Below are 23,331 nucleotides of genomic sequence, written 5' to 3'. Positions count from 1 at the left end.
GAAGGAGGGCAGGCAGGAAGGCTGCTGCCAAAGGGTCCCTGGGTTGGGACCCAGAGTAGAGGGTGGGCCTATGTCCCCCCACACACACTTGCACTTCCACCTGGCCATTAGGAGTGTCCATCATGGACTGCACCAGACCCCCTGCCAAAAGGGGTTAGACTTTGGGGTGTAGTTGGCTATGGTGGCTAAGGCAAAGAGAAGGACTGCTGATAACACCAAACCCCAGGAAGGGGGTGAGACCAGAGCAGTGGGCACTGCTGGAGGGCAGTGTCCTGAAGAGGATGCTGCAAGCTGGGAGCAATGTGGGTTGAGATGCTAATCTAGGGTGAGAGATGGATGGGACACCACTCCTGGGTTCAGGTCTAGGTTCTGAAGGGGAGTGTGTTCAAAATGGTTATAGATCTTTCAGCCCTCACCCCCCAAATGCCCCATTCCTCCTATCCCCCTCTGCTTGTCTTCCCTCACCCTCTTCCATTCAAGCTAGTCTACTTCCTCCAACTCTTCTTTGTTGCCTGGGTGCCAATAAGTGGAACACTGAGTGCAAAGGGAAAATAGTATCCCTGCTCTTAGTTCCAGTGCCTGATGCCACAGTGGCCCCTGGCAACCAGAAGGAGTGATTGCAGGAAAACATCCTGGTCAGCCCCAGCAATGCTATGACAGAGCATGCTTAGCTGCAGCCTTACCAATACCCCAATTTGATTATTTTAAAGACCCAGCTACTGGAGTCCACTTATTACCTGAAAAATCTCAGCTTTCATTAAAATAAAAATACGTTTCTAGCCCAAAGAAAACCACCAACCTTAAATAATCCAACACCAGAAGACAAAAGGAACAAAACTTATTATTTTAAACATCTCATCATTTTTAAGCCAATGTCCTGATTTTTGAGGGGCTTGACTTGTGGATTTTTTTGAACACTGAGGGTTAGTAGTACTGAAGTCACTCTGCAGGGATGGCACATGCTCAGTTCGCCTGGCACACAGGAACTCTGGGGATTGAAGTCCACAGAAAGAACCTTCAGAAAATAATGCTGCCAGCCTCTAAAATACATCTGAGTATGTGTGAACTGTGATTTTTTTTTTCCCAGAGGCTTATAACTTAACAGGGAAATCACAAAGACATCAAAAAGCACATCCTTGATACCAGAGTGACTTCCTGTCAAATTTCACATCTCTGCTCCAAACCATGGAAGCACGGCAGCTGTAAGAATTTTTTAATATGGGCAAAACAACATATTTTCCCCTAACCAACAGCTGACCTGTTTTGATGGAAACTTCCCAAAAAAGTCAGCCTAAGGTAGACCCTCACTGTGGACAATTTTAGCCCAAATGGTAAGGTCCAGCAGTTAGAAACAACTGAAAATAGTTTATCATGGAAAATGTTAGACAAACTTGACTATAGATATTGCTACCACTGACAAATTGACTATTCGTAAGTGTCCCATGTCCATCCAATGTGACACATTATTTATATAGCTTAATATAATATGGATCAAATGTAACTCCAGTGGATTTGGCCCATTGTGTATTTCTAAATGGTTTGCAAACAAGAAAGCCAAACCACTTGGTAACATCTATATGTCAATGACTTCTGTTATAGTTTCCTTGTTGGTTGTATACTACTAACCACATCTGCTTTCTCTCCATATAAAGTACTTCCCTATAATTTTCTCTAGAGGGCAGGAAGCAATTTATGACCTGAGTCAAATATTCCTGACCATGCTTCTGAAATGGAGCAAAGGCCTTGGATAGACCAAGGTCATTCACTGGCTCTCCTAGACATCAGTCCCTGATGTTTCCAGCCCCTTCAAATATGAGGAATTTGTTCTAGCCTTCCTGAAGCTATGTAGAGAATGAGGTAACATCAAATTAAGTTTTCAAGTGCACAGCAAGAAGCCTGCCAGCGGTTATCACTGAAGCTGTGGTGAAACCACTATATGGAAATATTACCAGTGTGCCCCACTACTGCAGGGTCCAGATAATGGACCACATGGCTAGCGGCAGCTAAGAGAGGGGAACCTTGCTTGCACAGGACTCTGCTTAAAGTGGAACTCAGTAGATTTTGTGGGAAAGTCTGTTTTAGTGGTTTCTGCAAAACTTGTACATTGAGGCAATTTCTACAATTTCATGTAATTCCTCCCCCTGCCCGCCCCCAGCTGACACCCAAAGGGCCAACACATTGGTCTGTATGTCTACAGTGCATCTGGGAGCAAGCCTCCCAGACCAGTTAGACAGATTCATGCTAACACGCTGAACATAGCAGTGTGGATGTTGCTGCATGGCCAGACACCTGGGCTCGCCACCTGAGCTCGGGCCAGGTGGGTCCTGAATGTGGCTGGGGCTCTAGGTGCTAATATAATACAAGCAATAATAGCACCCATTTATAGATGAGCATACTGAGACACAGAAGTTATGTCTACACTGCAGCTGGAAATGAGCCTTCTAGCCCAGGTAGACTGATCTAAGCTAGCTTTACGTGAGCTAATGAACTAAAAATAGCGGTGCGGCTGCTGTGGCACCAGCAGATGCTCAGTATAGCCCCCACTCCTCCGCCCCCCCAGCTCAGACCCAGGCAGTTGGGTGGGCTTACGAGCCCAAGTTTCCCCTGGTGCTGCAACACTCGCACTGCTCTTTTCAGCATGGTAGCTTGAACCCCGCTAGTGCAAGTCAGTCTAGCCAGGATGGGGGGGCTCGCTCCCAGCTGGAGTGTAGACTTACCCAGAGATGTTAAGTGACTTGCCACGTTGGGAGCAGAGCCCAGGATTCCTGACCCTGTGTCCTTCTTCAACTACTAGATCACACTTCCTACTCTCATCTGAAAGTCAAATCCCACATTGGGGTTATGAACTGGTGGCTACTTCCCTGTATGTGCAGTTAACGCTGCAACTGGGCTAAAGGAAACTTCTGTCTGCAAATACATTACCTGCCATTGTTACAAACACCTAAGATAAAAATGATTTCGAGAGAGAGAGACATTATTTCTTTTTTATTTCATTTGTGTACTTTGTAGATTTGACAGCACTTTGTGTAAGTCTGCCCATTGCTCCTGTTGTTGCAGTGCAAAAGGCCCATGCAAACAGGGAGGAGAAAAACATTTTTAAAAAACAGAGAAATGTGACTGTAAAACCACAATCTGTCAGGTATAGGGTGGTAGGAACTGACAGGAAGGTATAGGTCCTGAAAGTACTTCTGACTTACTATTTGAAATTGACTATATTTCAAGTTGGTGGTGTCTCTTTACTATAATGTACAGTGATGTCTGATTTTACAGACAGTGGAGATTGAAGATCAAGGTGATGCAAAGGACACAGCACATTTTAAGACAACACCTACAGGAAGTGATCCTGTCATGTTCATGCAATTTAACAACTATTTAGGAAAGTGCTTATTAAAATACTACTATTGCTTCTGTTCGGAGATTGATTCCACTCACCTTTCCAAGAGCCATCAGCGAGTGGAAATCGATAGACTCCCTGTATCTTAGGATTTGGAGGATGCCATCCAAGTATACCTGATCCTTACTGAAGCAGCCTAAAGGAATCAGAGTCATAGTATTGTTTTCACGCTTTTTCAAAGCAATGCATTTGCCAAAAGTAATTGTACACGAAATTACTTTACTTCCTGCCATAGGTATTTTTGTCCCAGGACTTGCAAAATTTACCTGACACCCATTGGCTAAAGGATTAAGCCTACTTGAAAGACACTAAGCAAAGGCACCGACCGTTAGGCAGACTGGCTTACTGGGAATCTCAGTGAAAGGCAGGGAGCTGAGCAGCTTTAAAACCCCGGGTCACATAAATTTGCAGCACTATCATAACAAGCTCTGCCCAGGACATAAAAAACAAGGGAGGGAAAACTGTGAACCTAAAGGTCTTGACAGTGTCTCCTTTAACATCCATTAAAAATTCCTTTACCAAATCACTTTGAAAGTAGTAGGGAAAAAATACTGTTTTTCATCTCAATCATTGTTTTAAATGAAGGATCCTTGCCACTTTATAGAATCCATTTTAGAAAACAAAGAGTTTAACTTTTCCACAATCCTTTGCACAAATCCTATCACCTGCCAACAGAGCTGCAGAGGCCCCTTATTTTGAGCAAAGCTTTTGGAGAATGAAGATGGAATGTGCTCAAGCTACATAGGAAACCAACCTGGCTGGGAAGTATCAGTCCACCCTCTCTTGGCTCGTACACAGTAATCCCACCTAGTGTTGGGGTCCTTGACAAATCTCCCTACATCCTGGAACAGTTGACTGAAGGACATTTGGCTAGCTTGATAGACAGTGTAGTAGAGAAGGGCAGCCCTCCATAGAAAGGGGTCTTTTCGGAACAGGACACTGTGAATACTCGCCAGGCCTTCCTCAGTAGGGTTGATTGGCTTTAACCCAAGCTTTTTACGTCCATTCCAATTGCACCAAGGCTGGCTGTTGTTGTTAATACCTCGAAAATAATGAGTTCCTAAAAGGAAAGAAGCAGAGAGCTTAGAACAGTAACAACCAGTGTCTCAAATAATAGTACAATTAGCTACCACAGGAGCTAACTAAGTTTAGGATCCAACTTCAGGATTCTCACCTATTGGGACAATGGGGGACTGGGAAAGGAGGTAACTTTGGCCTTGATAACTGTGGAGAATGTAATCAATGGTAATTAAACGAGTGGAATCACAATCATCTAAGTGCCAACAGTGTAGGGTGTCCACCGGGTGATTCCAGCAGAGATTTTCAAAAGGACCTATGGGATTTAGAAGCACAAATCCCATTGAACATTGGTGGAACTTTATGCTCCTAAATCCCTACAGGGAGATTTTTCAGAAGTGTCTAACCCACTCACATTTCTCTAGTGTAGACAAGGCCTTGCTGTGGATGGGAAGTGGGGAGAACAGAGGAGGGAAGATTCAACATGCACTAGTATTTCTTTCTCCTTGAGGCTGATCATAGAGCATTACTGCAGTTGTAGAGGAGGCTGTTGCCCTGGAATAAGAGGGTAGTTATACCAGTGGTGCAGGGCATTCACAGGCATAAAACCTAAAAGAGTAACTTGGTCAAAGCCATTGGATTTCATCTGGGTTTGGTCTACTAAACTGGGGCAGGTTCACCCAAAACCTAGAAAAAGTTTGCGAAAAACTTTCTATTATCCTGAGCTAAATGTTTGTAACTATTCTATGTTATAGAGGTTTTTATACCATGGTCATCACTGTAGTGTCTGAGTGCCTTCCAGCAGTGCATTAAGCAATATGACTACTACACATACGTTGTGTTGTTTGTTCTCTCATCCTCTCTCCAGATAACTCAAAAAGGGGGATTTGCACAGATTTGGGGTTCACTGGCAACATTTCTCACACCTACATCTCTCAAGGTACTAGTTGGGTGTTTTAGTTCTACTGTATACTACAATTATAAATAGTCCTTTCTTATGCTTTACCACATCTACGGTAACAGGAGCCAGAACTCCTTTTGGGTTTGTACAACGCCTAGCACATTGTCCGTGTTACTGAAAACAAATAATAAATAGGAATGCACATATTCACTCTGGCATGAAGAATTCAAAACATGTGTCCATACCTATTTCATGCCTCAGCATCCCTTCTAGCCAGTGCTCACGTGCAGTGGAAACATTGATAGTCAGAGTTGGGCGGCCATTCACCACTGTCATTGAGGCACGAGAAAGCAGGTCCTCAGTGAGATGAACTACAATCTAAGGAGAAAGGCAAGCTTGAGGCATAAAAAAGTTCTTTTCCTTTCCTGCTTTTTGCCGCTTCTATTCTCCCTCTCGCTCCCCAAGCGCTCTGTCTGGACTCGGTCATATGCTGCTCAATGCTCTTCCCAACAAGAGGCAAATTATCCCTGTGTTAAGGTTTTGTGTCTCTAGAAAGGTTCTGTTCCCCTGTGCCTGTGTGAAGCCTCACTGACTTCAGTGGGACTTTGCATGAATATAAGGGTTCAGACATGCAAATTAGATGGCAGAATTGGAACCTAACTGTCCTAGAGGGGAAACAGTGAAACTGACTGAACAAAAAGTGCAGTCAAATGCACGAAGTTAACAGACTAAGAAAAGAGAAAATAAATTCTCTTTTAAGTCATTTATTGGAAACTTGTATATTACTAGTAGCAATAGAAGGTAAATTTAAAAAAAACCAACCTTGACAAACAGGTACTTGTTTGTCTGAGTTTTTTTTTTTAAATTATAATTATATATATCAATGAGGTCTATCCGGTAAAATTCAAAATCCAGCACAGCTCTCCTGTTTAAACCTAATTCAGCATAAATGTATACAACAGGAATAAGAAATATAGGAAGCAGCAAAAAAAAGCTTTGCAATATAAGATGACTGCAAATTAGAGGAGTTTGTGCTGTGATACGGCATTAGAAAAACTCAGCGCAGGTTAGGGCAGACATACACAGTAGTGACTAAATGGGGATGTGCTACGCTACAACTAACTGAAAGGATAAGGGAGGAGAGTTGTTATGTCAGGTTCACCTCCAAGTAATGGAATGAAATTAAGAATGGGAACACATAATTCAAATAGCAGGAAAGCTTCCTGATGTGCTCTATTCCACAGTGTAATAATCCCCCAAGAGAAGTAGTTGGAAGACACATTGTTTAGATCATTTAAAACTAGAATGGACAAACCCATTAGAAAATATACTGTAAGGAGCAAGTCTATATTGACAAGGGATGCACTACTAGATAACCTTATAGGTCTTTTCGATCTCTAATTTCTGATTCTGTGATTAAAGGGGAAGCTTTTTCATTGATCCTGTGTGCATCCTACCTCACCAACGCAGCCTTCTTTCACCATGTACTTCCTGACATGATTCCAAATGCGACTTTTTGGTAGCAGGCTGCCTCCAGTAGCCTGCTCAAACTTTTCATAGCTTCCATATTTCTGCAATGTCCGTTCCATAATATTGACAGACTGTAAAAGACAAAAGCATAGCAGACATAAGTGCAATAAGATTCCAGATGCAGACTAGCAATTGTATTACCTCTGTAGCTACGGGACAAATGGTTGTTTGTTCCCTTTCACTCTTACGGGATGCATTACTGAACTCCTGTAGTTACATATAAGCTATTACCCTCAGTAATCAACTTCTGTCATCCTCAGAGTCATGTATGAATGCAAATACATTAAGAAAAAGTTGCAGGAACCTGGTTTACTCGTCTTAGACCACCATGCCCCACACACCTACTATTAGCTCAGTAAATGGCAACCAATTCCCTCTACGACTTTGGGAAAAGTCACTTAAATCCAGATACTCAATGGGAGTTAGGCACCTAAATACCTTTGAGGTCTGGGCCTCTTTGTCTCAATGTCCCCATCTGTAAACCAGAGATGAAAATACATCCTTCCCTACTCACAGGGATGTTCTGAGGGTTAAGGAGTTAGTACTTCTCTCATTCAATGTACAAATGAGAAGCATTATTACAATCTCTCTGTTTATTTTTTGGTATTTTTTAACTTAGAAGTGCTGAATCATGACAGAGCATTCCTGATGATGACTGATATTTTAACCCCTCTGTACAATGGACGCATGTGTTTGGAGAGATGAAATGTGAAGGACTGGGAAATCTGTGCACAGTTTTCCCATTTAAATATAGAACTATTTTTTCTTATAAGCACAAGAAAGGAGGCAAAAACACTTGGCACACAAACTGATATTAAGTGTATTTATCTGGAAATGCTTACACTTTGTTGCTGAAAACAGAACTGAATATATCTAGCACAGCACAGTGTTCAGCCCTGTATGATGGGAACTGAGGTTACTGTGGCTGAAGATCTTATAGGAGAGATGGGGATAGCCCAATTTATTTTCAAATATGTCATTTAGTGCATTCCAAAGACAATAAAATACTCATAAGGATCAATTTTATGATTCCAGAGATATGTCAACTTTAGTAGGAATGATTTAGCAGTAGCAAAGCAGGGAAGAGAACTTCAGAGACAGGATGACTGAGGAGAATTAAATTTGTTGGGAGAATTTTTACAAACAGCTCCCAGGAACTCCATCCAGCATATCACTGCCAGTATTGCCAACCACAAATGTTAAAAAATCATGAAATTGACTTAACAATCATGAGATTTTTAAAAATGGTTTGAGTTATACATGAGACACTCTTTAAGTATTGTAGCTCTTGGCTGAACAAGAGAGAGATTCTCTGAATGCTGAACAAATATTCCACACCATTTCTGATATTTTCCTATGATGAAGCTTAGAATGCTGCCTCTCACACTTATTACAGTATCCGAAGGGTCTCCTGTAAGACTGAAGGCTCTAGTCAACTATGGCTATCAGCAGCATAGTTTACTAAATTTAGCTCTAACAAAGCCATTCTTTTATTTCTATACAAAATAATAGAAATATTTTTGTATAGGTTCAGGGGCAAAGGATATATCTGTGTATTATGTGTACAGTAATTAGCATGACCTTTCCTCCCTAACAGACATCTGCGCCTGATTTGCCAAATCAAGTTATTTACTGAACTGCTTTATAAGTGACATAATAATCTGTGAATAATAATCTGGACAGTGAATAATAATCTGGACAGCATAGGAGTAAGTGAGATAAAAAGGAAGTTTTCATTATCGTTGGAGCAACCTGGCCAGATCCTCAGGTACATGCAGCTACGTTGTGCAGCACTGCCCGCACAATCCGTCCCCAAAGTCAGAGTATCTGGCCTTGGAAAGCTCACTCCAGTATAAGCAGGATCTTTAGTGCTTTAAAGCCATGTGGAGGCTTTTACACCATCCCCAACTCCCTCCTGCTGCTGGAGCAGAGCAAAGAAAGTGGCCAGAAGGCCCCATACCATATTAATGGCCCATACAAGCTGCAGTTTCAGCCCACTGAGGCCATCTGCAGCTGGCACACATTAGAGAAACCCTCAGCTGTTCTAACTTACATTGGATAACTAGCCCTGCTCAGGACAGTCCCAGGATCAGGGGAGTGCAAAGGTGAGCCTTAAGTCACCATTGCCCTCCCCTTCAGACAAGAGACCCCTGGATCTGGCCAATAACCCGCAATAGAACACTTAGAGTTTTCTCCTGTGCCCCCTTCAGCCAATGGGATTTCTGTCATTGATTTCAGTGGGAACTGGATCAGGTCCCATTACCAACAAACACACCAGTGAGTAGCAGTAGTTCATATGTTTTAATTTTTAAAAAGATTTTCTTGTAAAACCTGAGGTGATTATATATGTGTGTGTGAGCATATACACAGCATAAAATCATGCACACGTCTCAGGTTTATGATGGCATCACAAACCACTTTACTTTGGCTCTTGTGGTTACTGAGATGTTGTCCGACCCCTGGAATGTGTGTGTTCAGCTGTACAGCTCAGTGCTCAACAGAGGGTGAGGCTTCTCTTTTGAAATGATGGTATGGAAAATAAATCCTACAGATAGGAAAAACATGAAGCTATGGAAACACTGCATTTAAAAACAATCACATTTTTAAAAATATTTATAAAATATAGAGGCTGGATCCTCAGCTGTAGTAAACTGGAGTAACTCTGACTTCAACGGAGTTACACCAGTTTGCACCAAATGAGGATAATTTTGAACATTCAAATAAAATTTAGTTAGTTCTGTTGTTTTCACTCGTATGTTCATTGGCATATTTGAGAGGTATGGGACTGAGTGACGAGAACTATGACTGGATGTGTGTACCACAAGCCTGATCCAAAACCTACTGAAGTCAGTGGGAATCTTTTCAGTGATTTCTGTGGAGTTTGGATCAGATCTATATAGATGCCCAGTTGTGAGTGGGTCTAACGGGTAAGCGAAGTTTAGAGGAATTGCCCTACATTAATAACTGAGTTATTTCTCTTGCAACAGATCAGGTCAATTTGCCTTATTTAAAAATGACCTCAGACAGATTATGTGCTAGTTTGTTTTTAAGGGAGGAATATGAGTTCCTTAAAGGTGGAATAATTTGCTTGGTTCTCACAGACCAAATCTTTATTATTAGACCCTATTCTTCCTGGGTAAAACCCTTGTGCGGAAGGGCAAGCACAAGGCCTATACATCAATGAAGTAGGGTGATCACCTTTTCAGAAGGCAAAAGCAGGACACAAGCAGGAGCCCCCTGCTCCACCTCTTTCCCCTGAGGCCCTGCCCTGTGGCCAGCCCAGAAGCTGGAGTCAGGCCATGGTAAGAGGAGCCTGGGCCACTGTGAGGAGCCTTGGAGCCTTGGGGGGAACATGGTGTCTGAGAGCAGCTCCTGGCCCATGTCCCCCACCAGATGTACTGCCCACAGCAGGTGGAGGGTTCAGGGCTCCCCACAGCAGTCCAGGGTCCCTGGGTGTCTCTTACCATTGCCAAGCTGGCCACAGGGGAGGGGCTTAGGGGGTTGAAAGAAGGCGCAGGGGTGGGACATCATGGAAAGGGGGGGCTAAGGCCCACCTCAGCACTCCCCCCACTGGGAAGAGGCTGGCACCTAGGGTTGCCAACTTTCTAATTGCAGAAAACCGAACACCCTTGTCCGGCCCCTTCCCAGAGCCCGGCCCCTACCTCGCCCCTGCTCACTCCATCCTCCCTCCCTCCCTCCGTCACTTGCTCTCCCCTTGCTCACTCGCTCATTTTCACCAGGCTGGGGCAGGTGGTTGGGGTGTGGGAGGGGGTGAGGGCTCCATCTGGGAGTGCCAGCTCTGGGGTGGGGCCGCGGATGAGAGGTTTGGGGTGCGGGAAGGGGCTCCAGGCTGGAGCCAAGGGGTTTGGAGTGTGGGAGGGGGCTCCAGGTTGGGTCAGGGGATTGGGGTGGAGGAGTGGGTGAGTTCTGGGAGTGTGGGCTTTGAGGTGGGGCCAGGGATGAGGGATTTAGAAAGCAGGAGGGGGCTCCAGGCTGAAGCAAGGGATTGGGGTGTGCGAGGGGGTATGGGCTCTGGGCTGGAGGTGCGGGTTCCGGGGTGGGGCCAGAAATGAGGGATGCAAGATGAGGGAGGGGACTCCGGGCTGGGGCAGGGGGCTGAGGTGAAGGAGGGGGTGAGGGCTCCAGCTGGGGATGCAGGCTCCAGGGTGGGGTTGGGGATGAGGGGTTTGGGGTGCAGGAGGGGGCTCTGTGCTGGGGCCAAGGGGTTTGGAGTGCAGGAAGGGGCTCCGGACTGGGGCAGGGGGTTGGGGTGTGGTAGAGGGTGTGGGGTGCGGATGGTGCTGAATTCAGATGGCTCCCAGGAAGCGGCGACATGTCTCTCTAGCTCATACGTGGAAGGGCGGCCAGGGGGCTCTGCGTGCTGCCCCTGCCCACAAGTGCCACTCCCACAGCTCCCATTGACCATGGTTCCTGGCCAATGGGAGCCTGTGGAGCTGGCACTCGGGGCAGGGGGTAGCATGTGGAGCCCCTGTGGATGCCTAGAAGCCAGAGGGACGTGCCGGCCACTTCCCAGGGGCCGCACAGAGCTGGACCGGGAGCCTGCCTGCCCCGCTGGCACAGCAGCCAATTGGACGTTTAGCGGCCTGCCAGGATCCCTTTGCGACTGCGTGTTCCGGTCGAAAATTGCTGGCTGTTAGCAATTCTCAGGCTCAGGGGATAAAAGCGAAAAAGAAATCTAATACTCCTGAGGGCATTCTGCACCAAAAAATTAAAAATTCTGCACACAATATTTTAAAATTCTGCAAAGTTTATTTGTCAAATAAATGTGGAGGCGCAAGGACCACCCTTCCCCAGAAACACTCCAGGGCCCTGCCCCTCCATGCCAGGTGCACCAGGTGTGTGCAAGCAGGCACAGCAAGGGAGGATCCAAGTGTGGAGGGGCTTAGTGTGGGGGGATCCAGGTGTGGGTTGAGAGGGTTCTGTGTGGGGCAATCTGGGTGTGGGCAGCTCAGTGGTGGATCCGGGTGCGGGTGGGTCTGGATACACAGGGGCTTGTTAGAGGGTTCTGGGTGCAATGGTAATGGGACTCTGCAGGGGGGTCCAGGTGAAGATGGCTGGGGCTCAGCGGGGAGCTCTGGGTGTGGGGGGATAGAGCTCGGCAGGGGGGTTTGGGTGTGGGGAGCTCAGTGAGGGGGTCCAGATGCTGGGGAAATGGGGTTCAGTGGGGTGGGATCCATGTAAAACTGCTTGGGGATCGATGTGGGGGATCTGGGTGCAGCTGGATCATTGGGGTGGCCCAGGTGCGGAGAGGGGGAGGCTCAGTGGGAGAGTTTCAGTATGAGGGGGTTTGGATGCACAAAGGATGGGTGGATGGGGGAGCAGCTCCCTGTACAGTGATCCCTCCCCTTGCAACTGAGGAGCGATGGGTGCAGGAAGCACGGGAAGGGGAGAGTTTGCAGAGCTTCCTACAGCCAGGGGAGAAATCTGGATGCCGTGCAGGGGAAGAGGGAGTTCCATCCTCCCCAGAAAACCCGGGACTCTGAGCTGAGCCTGGCACAGGGTAGGAGCCACCAGCCGAGTCTTCCCCAGTCCCACTCCCCGCCCCACAGTGATTTTCCTCTCTGCTGGCTGCCCCAAGCACCCGAAACATACTGCTGGGGAGGGTCATGTGACCACTCTTGTGGTTTCCCTTTGCTTGCCCGTCAGAAAGTCATTTTTCTGCAGGGAAGCAAAGAAATATGTGGGGGACATAGATTCTGTGCATGTACAGTGGTGCAGAATTCTCCCAGGAGTAATCTAAGCAACATTTCATTCTCAGTTTATAGTCCAGTTTGTTTATTAGTCAGAGAACCTGTGTGCTTTTTCCACGTTTTTTTAAAGGCTGAATGATCAAGTTGTTCTAGCCATCTTCTGATATTCATTTTAAATAGATGTTTTCCTGTCACTGTGTAGATTCTGATATGTACTCTCATGCTTGTATACATCACTTATAAGAATAATAAGTTCCCTACTTAGTTACAGGAGTGCAGTTTACTTTCACTGAATAACCTGAACAATTCCGTACAACAGTTCTTCAGTTTCTCTTATAGTGTACCAGATCTTTTAAGATATTTATGTTACCTGTTAGTTGCTATATATATCTGGATTCACTGTCCAATCACTTTAATTTCACTCTTTCATTTAAACAGAATATCTCCTTTAGTATTTTATCCTTTGGCATAGACTTTTCTTCACTGCTTTTGAAACAAGGACATTCAAGGAAATCTGTAGGGGAAGCACCTAAAATGCTAAGAACTGGGCACTTATTTATCGTCTTTGAGGCTCAAATCTCTCTGAACATGCCACAGATATCTGCATTCACAATGAAACTTAATTGACCAATAGTCTCTTATTCTGATTCCCAGCCCTCTTTTCTTCTCTCTTTCTTGTTCCCACATCTATTCAATTCCACTTCTTAAAAATGAATAGTGGATAGGTTTTACCAAAATGTATTAAGATGCTGAAAATAAGAATTTAAATTAAATTTAACAGACAGTTCTGATAGGAGAAATTACTGCACTAATTGATCAGTAAAGGCCCAACTCTCCCATCCTTACTCACACTGAATGAACTCCCTGCAGATTATAGTACTACTCAGCAATAAGGGTAGCAGAATCTGTCCCTGTGCGTAAAATCCAGTTCTCATAAATGCCAATGAGAGCTTCTCAACTGAGAGCTAGATCAGGCCCTAAAACTTTCTGTCACAACTATGTTAAACTTCATAATTTAACCACAACAATAATACATTAATTATATAATAATCAGTAATATGTTTAAGCAAGAATGAACAATAGGGAGTGTTCCAGGCTAGGATCCTGCCACACTTTGAGGGGGTTGTTAGTCATGAGGCCAAAGGCAGAGCAATGCAACTCGCCAAGAAGCCGTAATATGTTGTATCAGCAAGATCCATGTATCTTTTTATCCTTGTAAGTCTAAAGTCTGTGCAATCATTTATTATGACACTGCCTTTAAAAAGCTCTTAAATAAGTTGATCGAAACTGTAATAAATCCTTTGTGAAAAAAGTTTCATATTTTGAATTCTGTAAATAGAAAAAAATGTTAAAATCATTCCTTTAAAAGTCAAGTCAAAGTGCTTCACACACATTGCTAAAATTGGCCTCTCTACACTCTTGTGGGGACTCGGGGAGGTAATAAATGTCCCTATTTACTAGCTGGGAAACTGACTCACAGATAGGTTAAGGCCAACATTTTCAGAAGTGGCCGCTGGTTTTGAGAGCCTCAGTTTTTGGAAGTCCAACTTAAGATACTTCAGGCAGGACTCTCAGAAAGTACTGAACACCCACAACTCTCACTGACCTCACTTGTAGTTGTGGGTGCCCTGCACTTTCAAGCCCTAGAAGTCTCAAGATGAGCACACCAAGAATGGAGGCAAACAAATTAGTAGCCGCTTTGGAAAATTTGCTGGTAAGTAACTAGCTCAAAGTCACACAGCAAGTCAGTAACAGAATCAGGAATGAAATCCAGGAATCCTGACTCCTGTCCCCTACTTTGATCACTCAATTTATCTTAAATAAAAATAAAAACTTTACAAAAATCTTTATTTTACATATTTTAAGTGGCTTCCTACTCCCAAGACTTTCCCCAATTCCTTTTTTTCTCCTCTTTTTCCACCCTAGCCACCACTTGAGGACCTTCTTTTTCATTTAATTTTTACTAGATGCTGAGTCGGAAGCAGCATGTGGCATTAGCATCATCTCTGTTGTTGGGGTGTGGAAGTGGGAGTAAGAAGGCAGTCCTCCCGCATGCTAAGGGCTGCTAAGAGATGGGTCCCAGCAATGGCTTTAACATACTGTTTCTGTCAGAACCAAGTATCTCATCAGGGCTTCAGAGAGATGCTTCAACACGAAGGGCAGCCCGCACTAGTCCCGGTTCAACTTTTTTAAAAAATTAAATGAAAAAACAGCTCTCATTGGTGGGGACTAAGCCTTGTTAAGAAACAGAGATGAACAAGGAGGAGGGAGAGCTGGAAGGAATCTTGAGAGTGAAGTTGGGCAAAAGGAGTGGCAAAGATGACGAGAATAAGAACTAATCTCTAAAGCTAGGGAAGGGATGGTATCTGAAAAGAGCACGATAAATTAGAGTGATGACAAAGGACAAAGGGATTGAGAAGAGATTTGAGGATGTGGATGAAAATATATGTAATGCCTGGCGCTGAGTAAGTTTGTTCAGAACATGAAAGCTCATAGATAAAGGAAAATGAAGAGGTTTAGTAAATGCAATTATAGGTAATCTTTAGTAGATAATCCTCCATTTTGACATGGTTTAGAGAGGAATGTTGATATTACCTGTGATGCAGTTTAGCAATAGAAGCAGCTCTGACATATGGCACTGTCCCAGAAGAATGCTCTGCCATTTAACTAATCAGAATGCAGTATTTTCTAATACTACTTCATTATAAATAGCAGTGAGGAAATTTCTTTAGAACACTGAACACAAATGAAGCTCTCGATGACAGGAAACTCCGATCACTAATGCTAGGCTAGGAGTCTCTGTAAACCAGTGGATGGAGCACTGGCCTCAGAGTCAGGAGACCTGGGTGCTATTGCTTGTTGTGTGACCTTGAGCAAGTCACTGAACCCCTCTGTACCTCTATTCCCTATCTGAAAATGGGGTTTATGATACTTACTAACCATTGTAAAGTGCTTTGAAACCTATGGATCAAAAGCACTATGTAAATATTAGGTCCTCATTCCTGTGAAGAGGTGGACAGAATCCTTTGAGGATCATGAGATGAACCCTTCTTAGCTAGATGAATTCAACTCCAATGGAGAATAACCTATTAAAATATGTAAAAGTGTTGGGATAGATTGAGGACACTAACAGCACCCTAACCCATCCACAGTGCAAATACAACCATTGTATGCTCTCACCTGATCCAATTATAATAAACATGGTTGAGCTGTGTTCATGACACAGCCATGTGTCAACTGAGTTTGTGTGTCCACAACTACTACACTGTGCAGTCTGAGGAAAACCTGGGCAGTTATCCCAGTGCCAAAGTAAGGTACAGAGAGCCTGAGCATAGGCAGTACCTGCAAAGATGAGACAATGCACTGTTCTTCTGCACAGAGCTGAAAGAAAGGAAAACTAGCCAAACCAGTTACAAAGACATAGTCAGGGGATCAAGTCAACAGTGTTACATTCCAGGAAGCCAATCATGGGTAAGTTGTTAGAAATTTGTTTGGTTTCTCTTGTAGAAAGAAAGCTCTTCCAGAATAATTATGGTAACCAATCAAAGCCTGAGAATGTTGCAAAAACATTGAGGCCTATGTCCTGTTATAGGGAAAATGCTTTATGTACTGTATATAGCAGTGTTTGACTATAAACTACTTGACATACTGGGTACTGTTTGTTAACTAGTTCCAAGAGTTGAACTGTCTCTTCAGAATGTATCAGTCACTATAAAAGGCTACAGAGTGTTCCCCCTTCTCTTCCCAAATTCATTTTTCAGTTCAGACTTCCAGTTCACACTGAAGTGAGGCAACAACTTATATGGCCCACATCTTAGCAAGAATATACAAGTTATTGATTGTCATTTTGGATAATATGTTGGTTCATATGGACAAAATCTGTAAGAGTCTAAATTCAAATCTGCAGGAAGATGAGGTTTTCTACAGTTAATGAAAAGAATTAGTGCCATCTGCTGGGATTGGTATTATTTGAGTTATGACTACTGATATTTTGTTTATTTTAAGTCCAGAATCTGTTTATTCAATCCTTAACAAGTCAGACTTTGAGATGTTATTTCTTATAATTTCAATCACTTAAAATAATGAATTTGATCAGCACTTGCAGCTCTATCTGGGAAGAGAAGTTTTCCCTTGTTACGTGCCTGACTAAAGAGAAAACATCAGAAATATCAGAGTTCACTGGACAGAAGACAAACGTGCTGCATTACTTTTGTATTATGATATTAAAAATTGTGATTCTCTGCATTTAATTCTAAAGTAGAAAAGCTTAAAGTGACACATCAATCCCTAAAACCAGACAGCATATTGCTGAGGAACCATTCACTATTAGAAAAGGCATGCATTTATTATTACAGTGTTTTGGTTTACTGAAATAGGCTGAAAGAAATCAAACCTTTAAACAGGTATTTCACAGGTTTTTGTATATGCGATCTTCACATAAAATCTTTTTAAGGTCTCATTTTTTAAAAAAATTCCAACATACCAGGCTGAATTGTTTGTTTTTTCATAATATCACTAGCTCTTTTTTAATTTAAGTGCAATCTGCAAAATTTAGTTTAACAATAAAACTATTGTATTAGTTATAGATAGAAAAGAGGACCTGAATTTAAAATCATCTATTTTTTTAATGCTTCTAAAATTATCCAAAGAGCAAATGGACATTTGTTTAAAAAAAAAAAAAAAAAGACAGAAAGAGAGAGAAAAAACCAAATACATATGCTCCTCAATAGAGGATTTTTTTGCCACTTTTTAGGACAGAGTAGATAAATTATAAATTCTATTTTTCATAATGGTAATAATCAAACCAAGCTAGTGGGTTATATTAATATATATATTTTAATATAAACCTGCAAACTACACCTTTAAATATCATAAGATAGCTTGTGAATCATGAAAAAATGGATCTCTGAGCACATCAGTGGCCATAAAATTCTCCCTAAAGCAGATGTTAGAATCATAGGTGCTTGTTTTTTGTTTTAAATTTTTGCACTGAGCTTCTTTGTTGTTTTGAAGTGAAATAATTTGCCTTCTCATGCTCACAAAACCAGAAGCTACTACACAATGACAGGGCTTGTAACCAGGGCATCACTTACAATATTGCATTCTTTGTTAAACACATTTTCCAAACACCCTTTATTTCCTAGGCTAGTCAAGGACCGTACCAAAAAAGCACTAGTGGAAAGAGGATCACTTCTGAAACTGGGTAGATAAGCACTGACTGTGTCTTATTTTGTTTACAGTTAAAATAGTTTAAAATTAAAATAAAAACATTTTGAGCCTGAGAATACATAGGTAGGAAGCCACATTACTAAAACAAATGGAAAACTCTGCAGATTTGTGATCAGACAAACAACATCATCCTAGTAACACACAATAATCCACACTGAAATTAGGCCATGTATCATAGGAAAACTGATTTATGCAGCTTTACCTGTCCCTGGAACAGAATTTCAGTCACAGTCAAGGGCACTGATTTGCTACCTGACTGAGCTGGACGCAATGTGAAAATCCTTCCAAAGCTAATTAAACCAAATGAAATCAACACATGCTTACCAACAATCGTGACCTTAAGACAAGCAATAATGAATGTATGATTGCCCCCTAAATCCCTGTGTCATCAAGAGGACTGGCAGGTTTTCTAGGCTCTTTCTCTCCGGCGCCCTCTTGAAACATATACAAAAAAAGCCTACTTTATTCACTGTATTTTTCTTGGATTAGATCCCATGTAATTACTATGGTGGTCCCTTTCATGCTTTAAATGGGGTTAGAGCCACAAAATGTTATAGTAAAATCTTTATCCATAGAGCAAACTACTCAAAGAAAACAAGAAATAAAGAAAGACATCTAGTAATTAACAGTTTGTGGACAAATCCTTATAGATTATGATAGTATGTTTTAGGTGCTTTAGTCCTGAAAAAGATTTTTAAAATCAAATCACGTTCAAAGTGAAAAGGCTGCTATAATACAGATGTGCATTCAGTACTTCTAATGTGGCATATAATTTGTATTCTGTCAGATGCCGTATTTTCATACTCTATTTTAATGTAGCCTGTTATGAGATAATGAAGACTGTTCTTAACTCAGCAAACAAAGCCAAATGCTGTCTTTATAAGTGGGAAAAGGTACTACAAAGAGGAGTGAACAAGGAACATGTGTAACAATAACTATACCTGTTTAAGAAACTTGTCGGATGCTTGGCTGTGCTTAGCTAACACATTTGGCAATGCAGGATTTGCATATTCAAATTGAGGATTATAGGTAAAATCAGACTTGAAGAATTTAATCTTCTCTTTTTCCACATTGGAAGGCTTGATAGCAGTTAGTATACAGAGTTTTCGGCCAGAGACATCTACCTCTTTACCATGGCTTTTTGACAATTGAGGATGCTTTGGCTTTGGTAGACTAGAAAAATAATGTCTCTTAGCCTTGCTTTTGGGTCGAGGTGGCAGTCCTATGCCGTTCCCTGCAACGGAAATACCGTGTGTAAACTTTACACTGCTGGACGCTGGGCTAGCGATAAAGATGGATGGCTGCCTCTTCATGCAATACCAGCCACTGCTGAGCAAAGGTAGTGGGACTTTGATCTTGCGGTGCTCGTTGCTTCGCGAGGTAGTAGAAGACTTGGTGGACTTTCTGTTCCTCTTGTGGTGGGCAGATGACAGCTTTTGAGAGTGGTGTTTTTTCTCCTCTTTGCTTTGCAGAAGGACATTGTAGCTACTGGTTCCTGTTGTGAAAATATCCTTAAGGATTCCAGAGGACAGGTGCTGAAGACTGCTTTCATTCTTAATGATCAGCTTATGTTCTTCTGAATTTAAGACGGATTTTTTAGAGAGCTCTTGCTCAGGCCAGTGAAGTTTTTCTGCATTTAAAAAAAAAGAAGAAAATGGAAAGCTAGAACAAATCTGACTGTTCTGTGATGACACAATAAACCATACACAATTCTTAGGACCTAACAGAACAACAAGTATGAAACAGAATCTGAATACAAAGTAACTTTTTACATGACTACAACTACCTTAAGACAATCTTGATTTTAAGATAAAAGGAAACGGGCGTGTGTGTGTGTGTGTGTGTGTGTGTGTGCGCGCGTGCACACATATTGTTAAACAAGCTAGATGTGGAATTTCAGACCTAATTTGCACAAGCAACTCTGCCTATCTCAGTGCACATCTCAGCGACTACCTTGTTTAAATTCAGGTGCTGCTCATGTCTATACACATTTAAATAGTTCAGTTATATAATTATCTTTTCTACTTGTGTTTACTTTGAAGCAAATTATTATTATCTTTAAAGATTCTTTCAAAAAGTAATTGCTGTTTAAAAATATTGTGATCCTTGAATTATACAAGCAGTAAGAGGCAGTCTGTAGGTGCACCGCACCAAAAGGGAGACATGCCTCAGAAACTCTCCTCTTAGGCTATGTCTACACATAGGGCAGCATGTAGAGTACATACACCATACGCCCCGCTAGCATGGGTACAAATAGCAGGGAGGCACAGCTTAGGCAAGTAAAATAAAGACACACCAGTACCGTATGATTGGAGAATTGCTAACATAGTTCCTATTTTTAAGAAAGGGAAAAAGGGTGATCCGGGTAACTATAGGCCTGTTAGTTTGACATCTGTAGTATGCAAGGTCTTGGAAAAAAATTTGAAGGAGAAGGTAGTTAAGGACATTGAAGTCAATGGTAAATGGGACAAAATACAACATGGTTTTACAAAAGGTAGATCGTGCCAAACCAACCTGATCTCCTTCTTTGAGAAAGTAACAGATTTTTTAGACAAAGGAAACGCAGTGGATCTAATTTACCTAGATTTCAGTAAGGTGTTTGATACCGTGCCACATGCGGAATTATTAGTTAAATTGGATAAGATGGGGATCAATAGGAAAATTGAAAGGTGGATAAGGAATTGGTTAAAGGAGAGACTACAATGGGTCTTACTGAAAGGTGAACTGCCAGGCTGGAGGGAAGTTACCAGTGGAGTTCCTCAAGGATCGGTTTTGAGACCAATCTTATTTAATCTTTTTATTACTGACCTCGGCATAAAAAGTGGGAGTGTGCTAATAAAGTTTGCAGATGATACAAAGCTGGGAGGTATTGCCAATTTAGAGAAGGACAGGGATATCCTACAGGAGGATCTGGATGACCTTGTAAACTGGAGTAATAGTAATAGGATGAAATTTAATAGTGAGAAGTGTAAGGTACATTTAGGGATTAATAACAAGAATTTTAGTTATAAGCTGGGGACACATCAATTAGAAGTAACGGAGGAGGAGAAGGACCTTGGAGTATTGGTTGATCATAGGATGACTATGAGCCGCCAATGTGTTATGGCCGTGAAAAAAGCTAATGCGGTCTTGGGATGCATCAGGAGAGGTATTTCCAGTAGGGATAAGGAGGTTTTAGTACCGTTATACAAGGCACTGGTGAGACCTCACCTGGAATACTGTGTGCAGTTCTGGTCTCCCATGTTTAAGAAGGATGAATTCAAACTGGAACAGGTACAGAGAAGAGCTACTAGGATGATCCGAGGAATGGAAAACTTGTCTTATGAAAGGAGACTCAAGGAGGTTGGCTTGTTTAGCCTAACTAAAAGAAGGTTGAGGGGAGATATGATTGCTCTCTATAAATATATCAGAGGGATAAATACTGGAGAGGGAGAGGAATTATTTAAGCTCAGTACTAGTGTGGACACAAGAACAAATGGATATAAACTGGCCACCAGGAAATTTAGACTAGAAATTAGACGAAGGTTTCTAACCATCAGAGGAGTGAAGTTTTGGAACAGTGTTCCAAGGGAAGCAGTGGGGGCAAAAGATCTATCTCGCTTTAAGATTAAACTCGATAAGTTTATGGAGGAGATGGTATGATGGGAGAACATAGTTTTGGTAATTAAATATTCATGGTAAATAGGCCCAATGGCCTGTGATGGGATATTAGATGGGGTGGAATCTGAGTTACCCAGGAAAGAATTTTCTGTAGTATCTGGCTGATTAATCTTGCCCATATGCTCAGGGTTTAGCTGATCGCCATATTTGGAGTGGGGAAGGAATTTTCCTCCAGGGTAGATTGGAAGAGGCCCTGGAGGTTTTTCGCCTTCCTCTGTAGCATGGGGCATGGGTCACTTGCTGGAGGATTCTCTGCTCCTTGAAGTCTTTAAACCACGATTTGAGGACTTCAATAGCACAGGCATAGGTGAGAGGTTTTTTGCAGGAGTGGTGGGTGAAATTCTGTGGCCTGCGTTGTGCAGGAGGTCAGACTAGATAATCATAATGGTCCCTTCTGACCTAAATATCTATGAAAAAAAAAAGCCTTAAGCTATATACGCTTCCTGGCTCTCTACATGTCCTAGCAGTGCCTCTCCTGTCTACACTGCTATCTTTAGCCATGTAGTGTTCCGCTGACTCCCCAGTGCTGGAGCCTTTCCCTACCATAGGGAGCTGCCGGAGCCTTTTCCTGCTGCAGCGAAAGACTCAGCAGTGGGCAGATGCTCTGGCAGGCAAGAGGCAAAGGGGAAAGGCCCCTGCCAGAACCTTTCACTGTCGCTTTTAGCTACACACAGCCATATGGCTGTTGTCTACTTTTCACTGTGGTATGTAGCTACATGTACCTACATGTCACTGCCAGTGTAGACAAGACCTTAGACACAGTTCCTCAGGGACTCCTCTGTTGTGCTGGAGAGGAAAATAATGTGTAAAGTCCTTTAAGAGTGTGATTTATTCTCCCACATGCATCTAGTCTGCGCTGCAAGACACTGAATAGTAGGGGCAGAACCACAGATCTCATCTACCTGCTACTCTCAGCCCAGTTGCTCCTGGTATGAGAAAGCCACAAGTGCCCGGGCTCCAATGCAAGCAGCCCTAATGTTACCACACAATGGAATGAGGAGTACCTTAGTACTCCCTTCTCCTCTGAGCTGCTGTGTTATCTAGCCTATAAATAAGCCCCTTCGTTTTCAGTTTAAACTGATTTTGACTGAAAAAATCCCACGTTTTACAAAAAGTATTATTTGTTTTTTTCTGATTTTCACCCTATTTTTGTATCATTCAAATATATAAAAAATAACTTGTTTTAGTAGGAAAATACAATACATTGCATGAGATATATGTATTACGATAATACATTAGTCTGTATGTATATGCAAAGCTGCCTGTTGAAGTACGGCTACATGTATTAGTCTGGAAGACACATACAATAAACAAACAGGCATGCATGCAAGCTCTGAAGTGCGTGCACCTCTGAACGTACTGATGAATCTCACACCCATGACATACACATTTCAAGCTTTTAACAGATAATGGTTTAAATATTTGACACACTAAAATGAGAAGAAAACAAAAATCTGTAGCAGAATACCTTTCAGAACACAAAGAAGTATTAGAAATTTAAAAAAAAAACAGGAGAAAAGGGTGAAGTTAAGCATATGTGCTGCAAATGGTGTGGCCCAATTATTAAATGCAAATATTTATAGGCTGATAGTTCTAAGTCTACAGCAGTAAACTGTTTATTCAAATTAACATTTTTGTTTGGGGCTTAGATATGCATTGCTTTTTAAACTCAGAGGTGGCATTGTGTTTTTAGTTCTGTTTTAGTTCTGCAGCAAACCACACTGAATGCCATTAATCAAAACATTAATCTACTGAATACTTTTTTTCCCTATCCTTCTGTCCATCAAAATAGATCCCAATATTTACCCAGAAAAAAAATATTAAGATTTTTCCACCAATTTTTATTGTTGTAGTAATAAACACCAATAAATTCCTGGCAAAAATTAAAA

General features: G+C 42.3%; 1 protein-coding gene across 2 annotated transcripts in view; it reads right to left on the bottom strand.

Moving 5' to 3' along the window:
- The window catches only part of MATCAP2 (microtubule associated tyrosine carboxypeptidase 2), a 47,671-nt gene that overhangs the window by 9,655 nt on the left and 14,685 nt on the right, over positions 1-23,331 (bottom strand). For both annotated transcript variants that reach the window (XM_077811029.1, XM_077811030.1), the window contains exons 2-6: positions 18,724-19,412; positions 6,770-6,913; positions 5,558-5,690; positions 4,149-4,454; positions 3,433-3,530 (exon numbers count right to left, since the gene is read on the bottom strand). In XM_077811029.1, coding sequence (XP_077667155.1) covers positions 3,433-3,530; positions 4,149-4,454; positions 5,558-5,690; positions 6,770-6,913; positions 18,724-19,412 — 1,370 coding nt within the window. The remainder of the gene's footprint in view (positions 1-3,432; positions 3,531-4,148; positions 4,455-5,557; positions 5,691-6,769; positions 6,914-18,723; positions 19,413-23,331) is intronic.

The sequence above is a fragment of the Eretmochelys imbricata genome, chromosome 2 (genome assembly GCF_965152235.1).
Source record: "Eretmochelys imbricata isolate rEreImb1 chromosome 2, rEreImb1.hap1, whole genome shotgun sequence".
Lineage (NCBI taxonomy): Eukaryota > Metazoa > Chordata > Testudines > Cheloniidae > Eretmochelys > Eretmochelys imbricata.
Note: the sequence above shows the minus strand (reverse complement) of the source record. Positions and strands in the feature narration are given on the sequence as shown.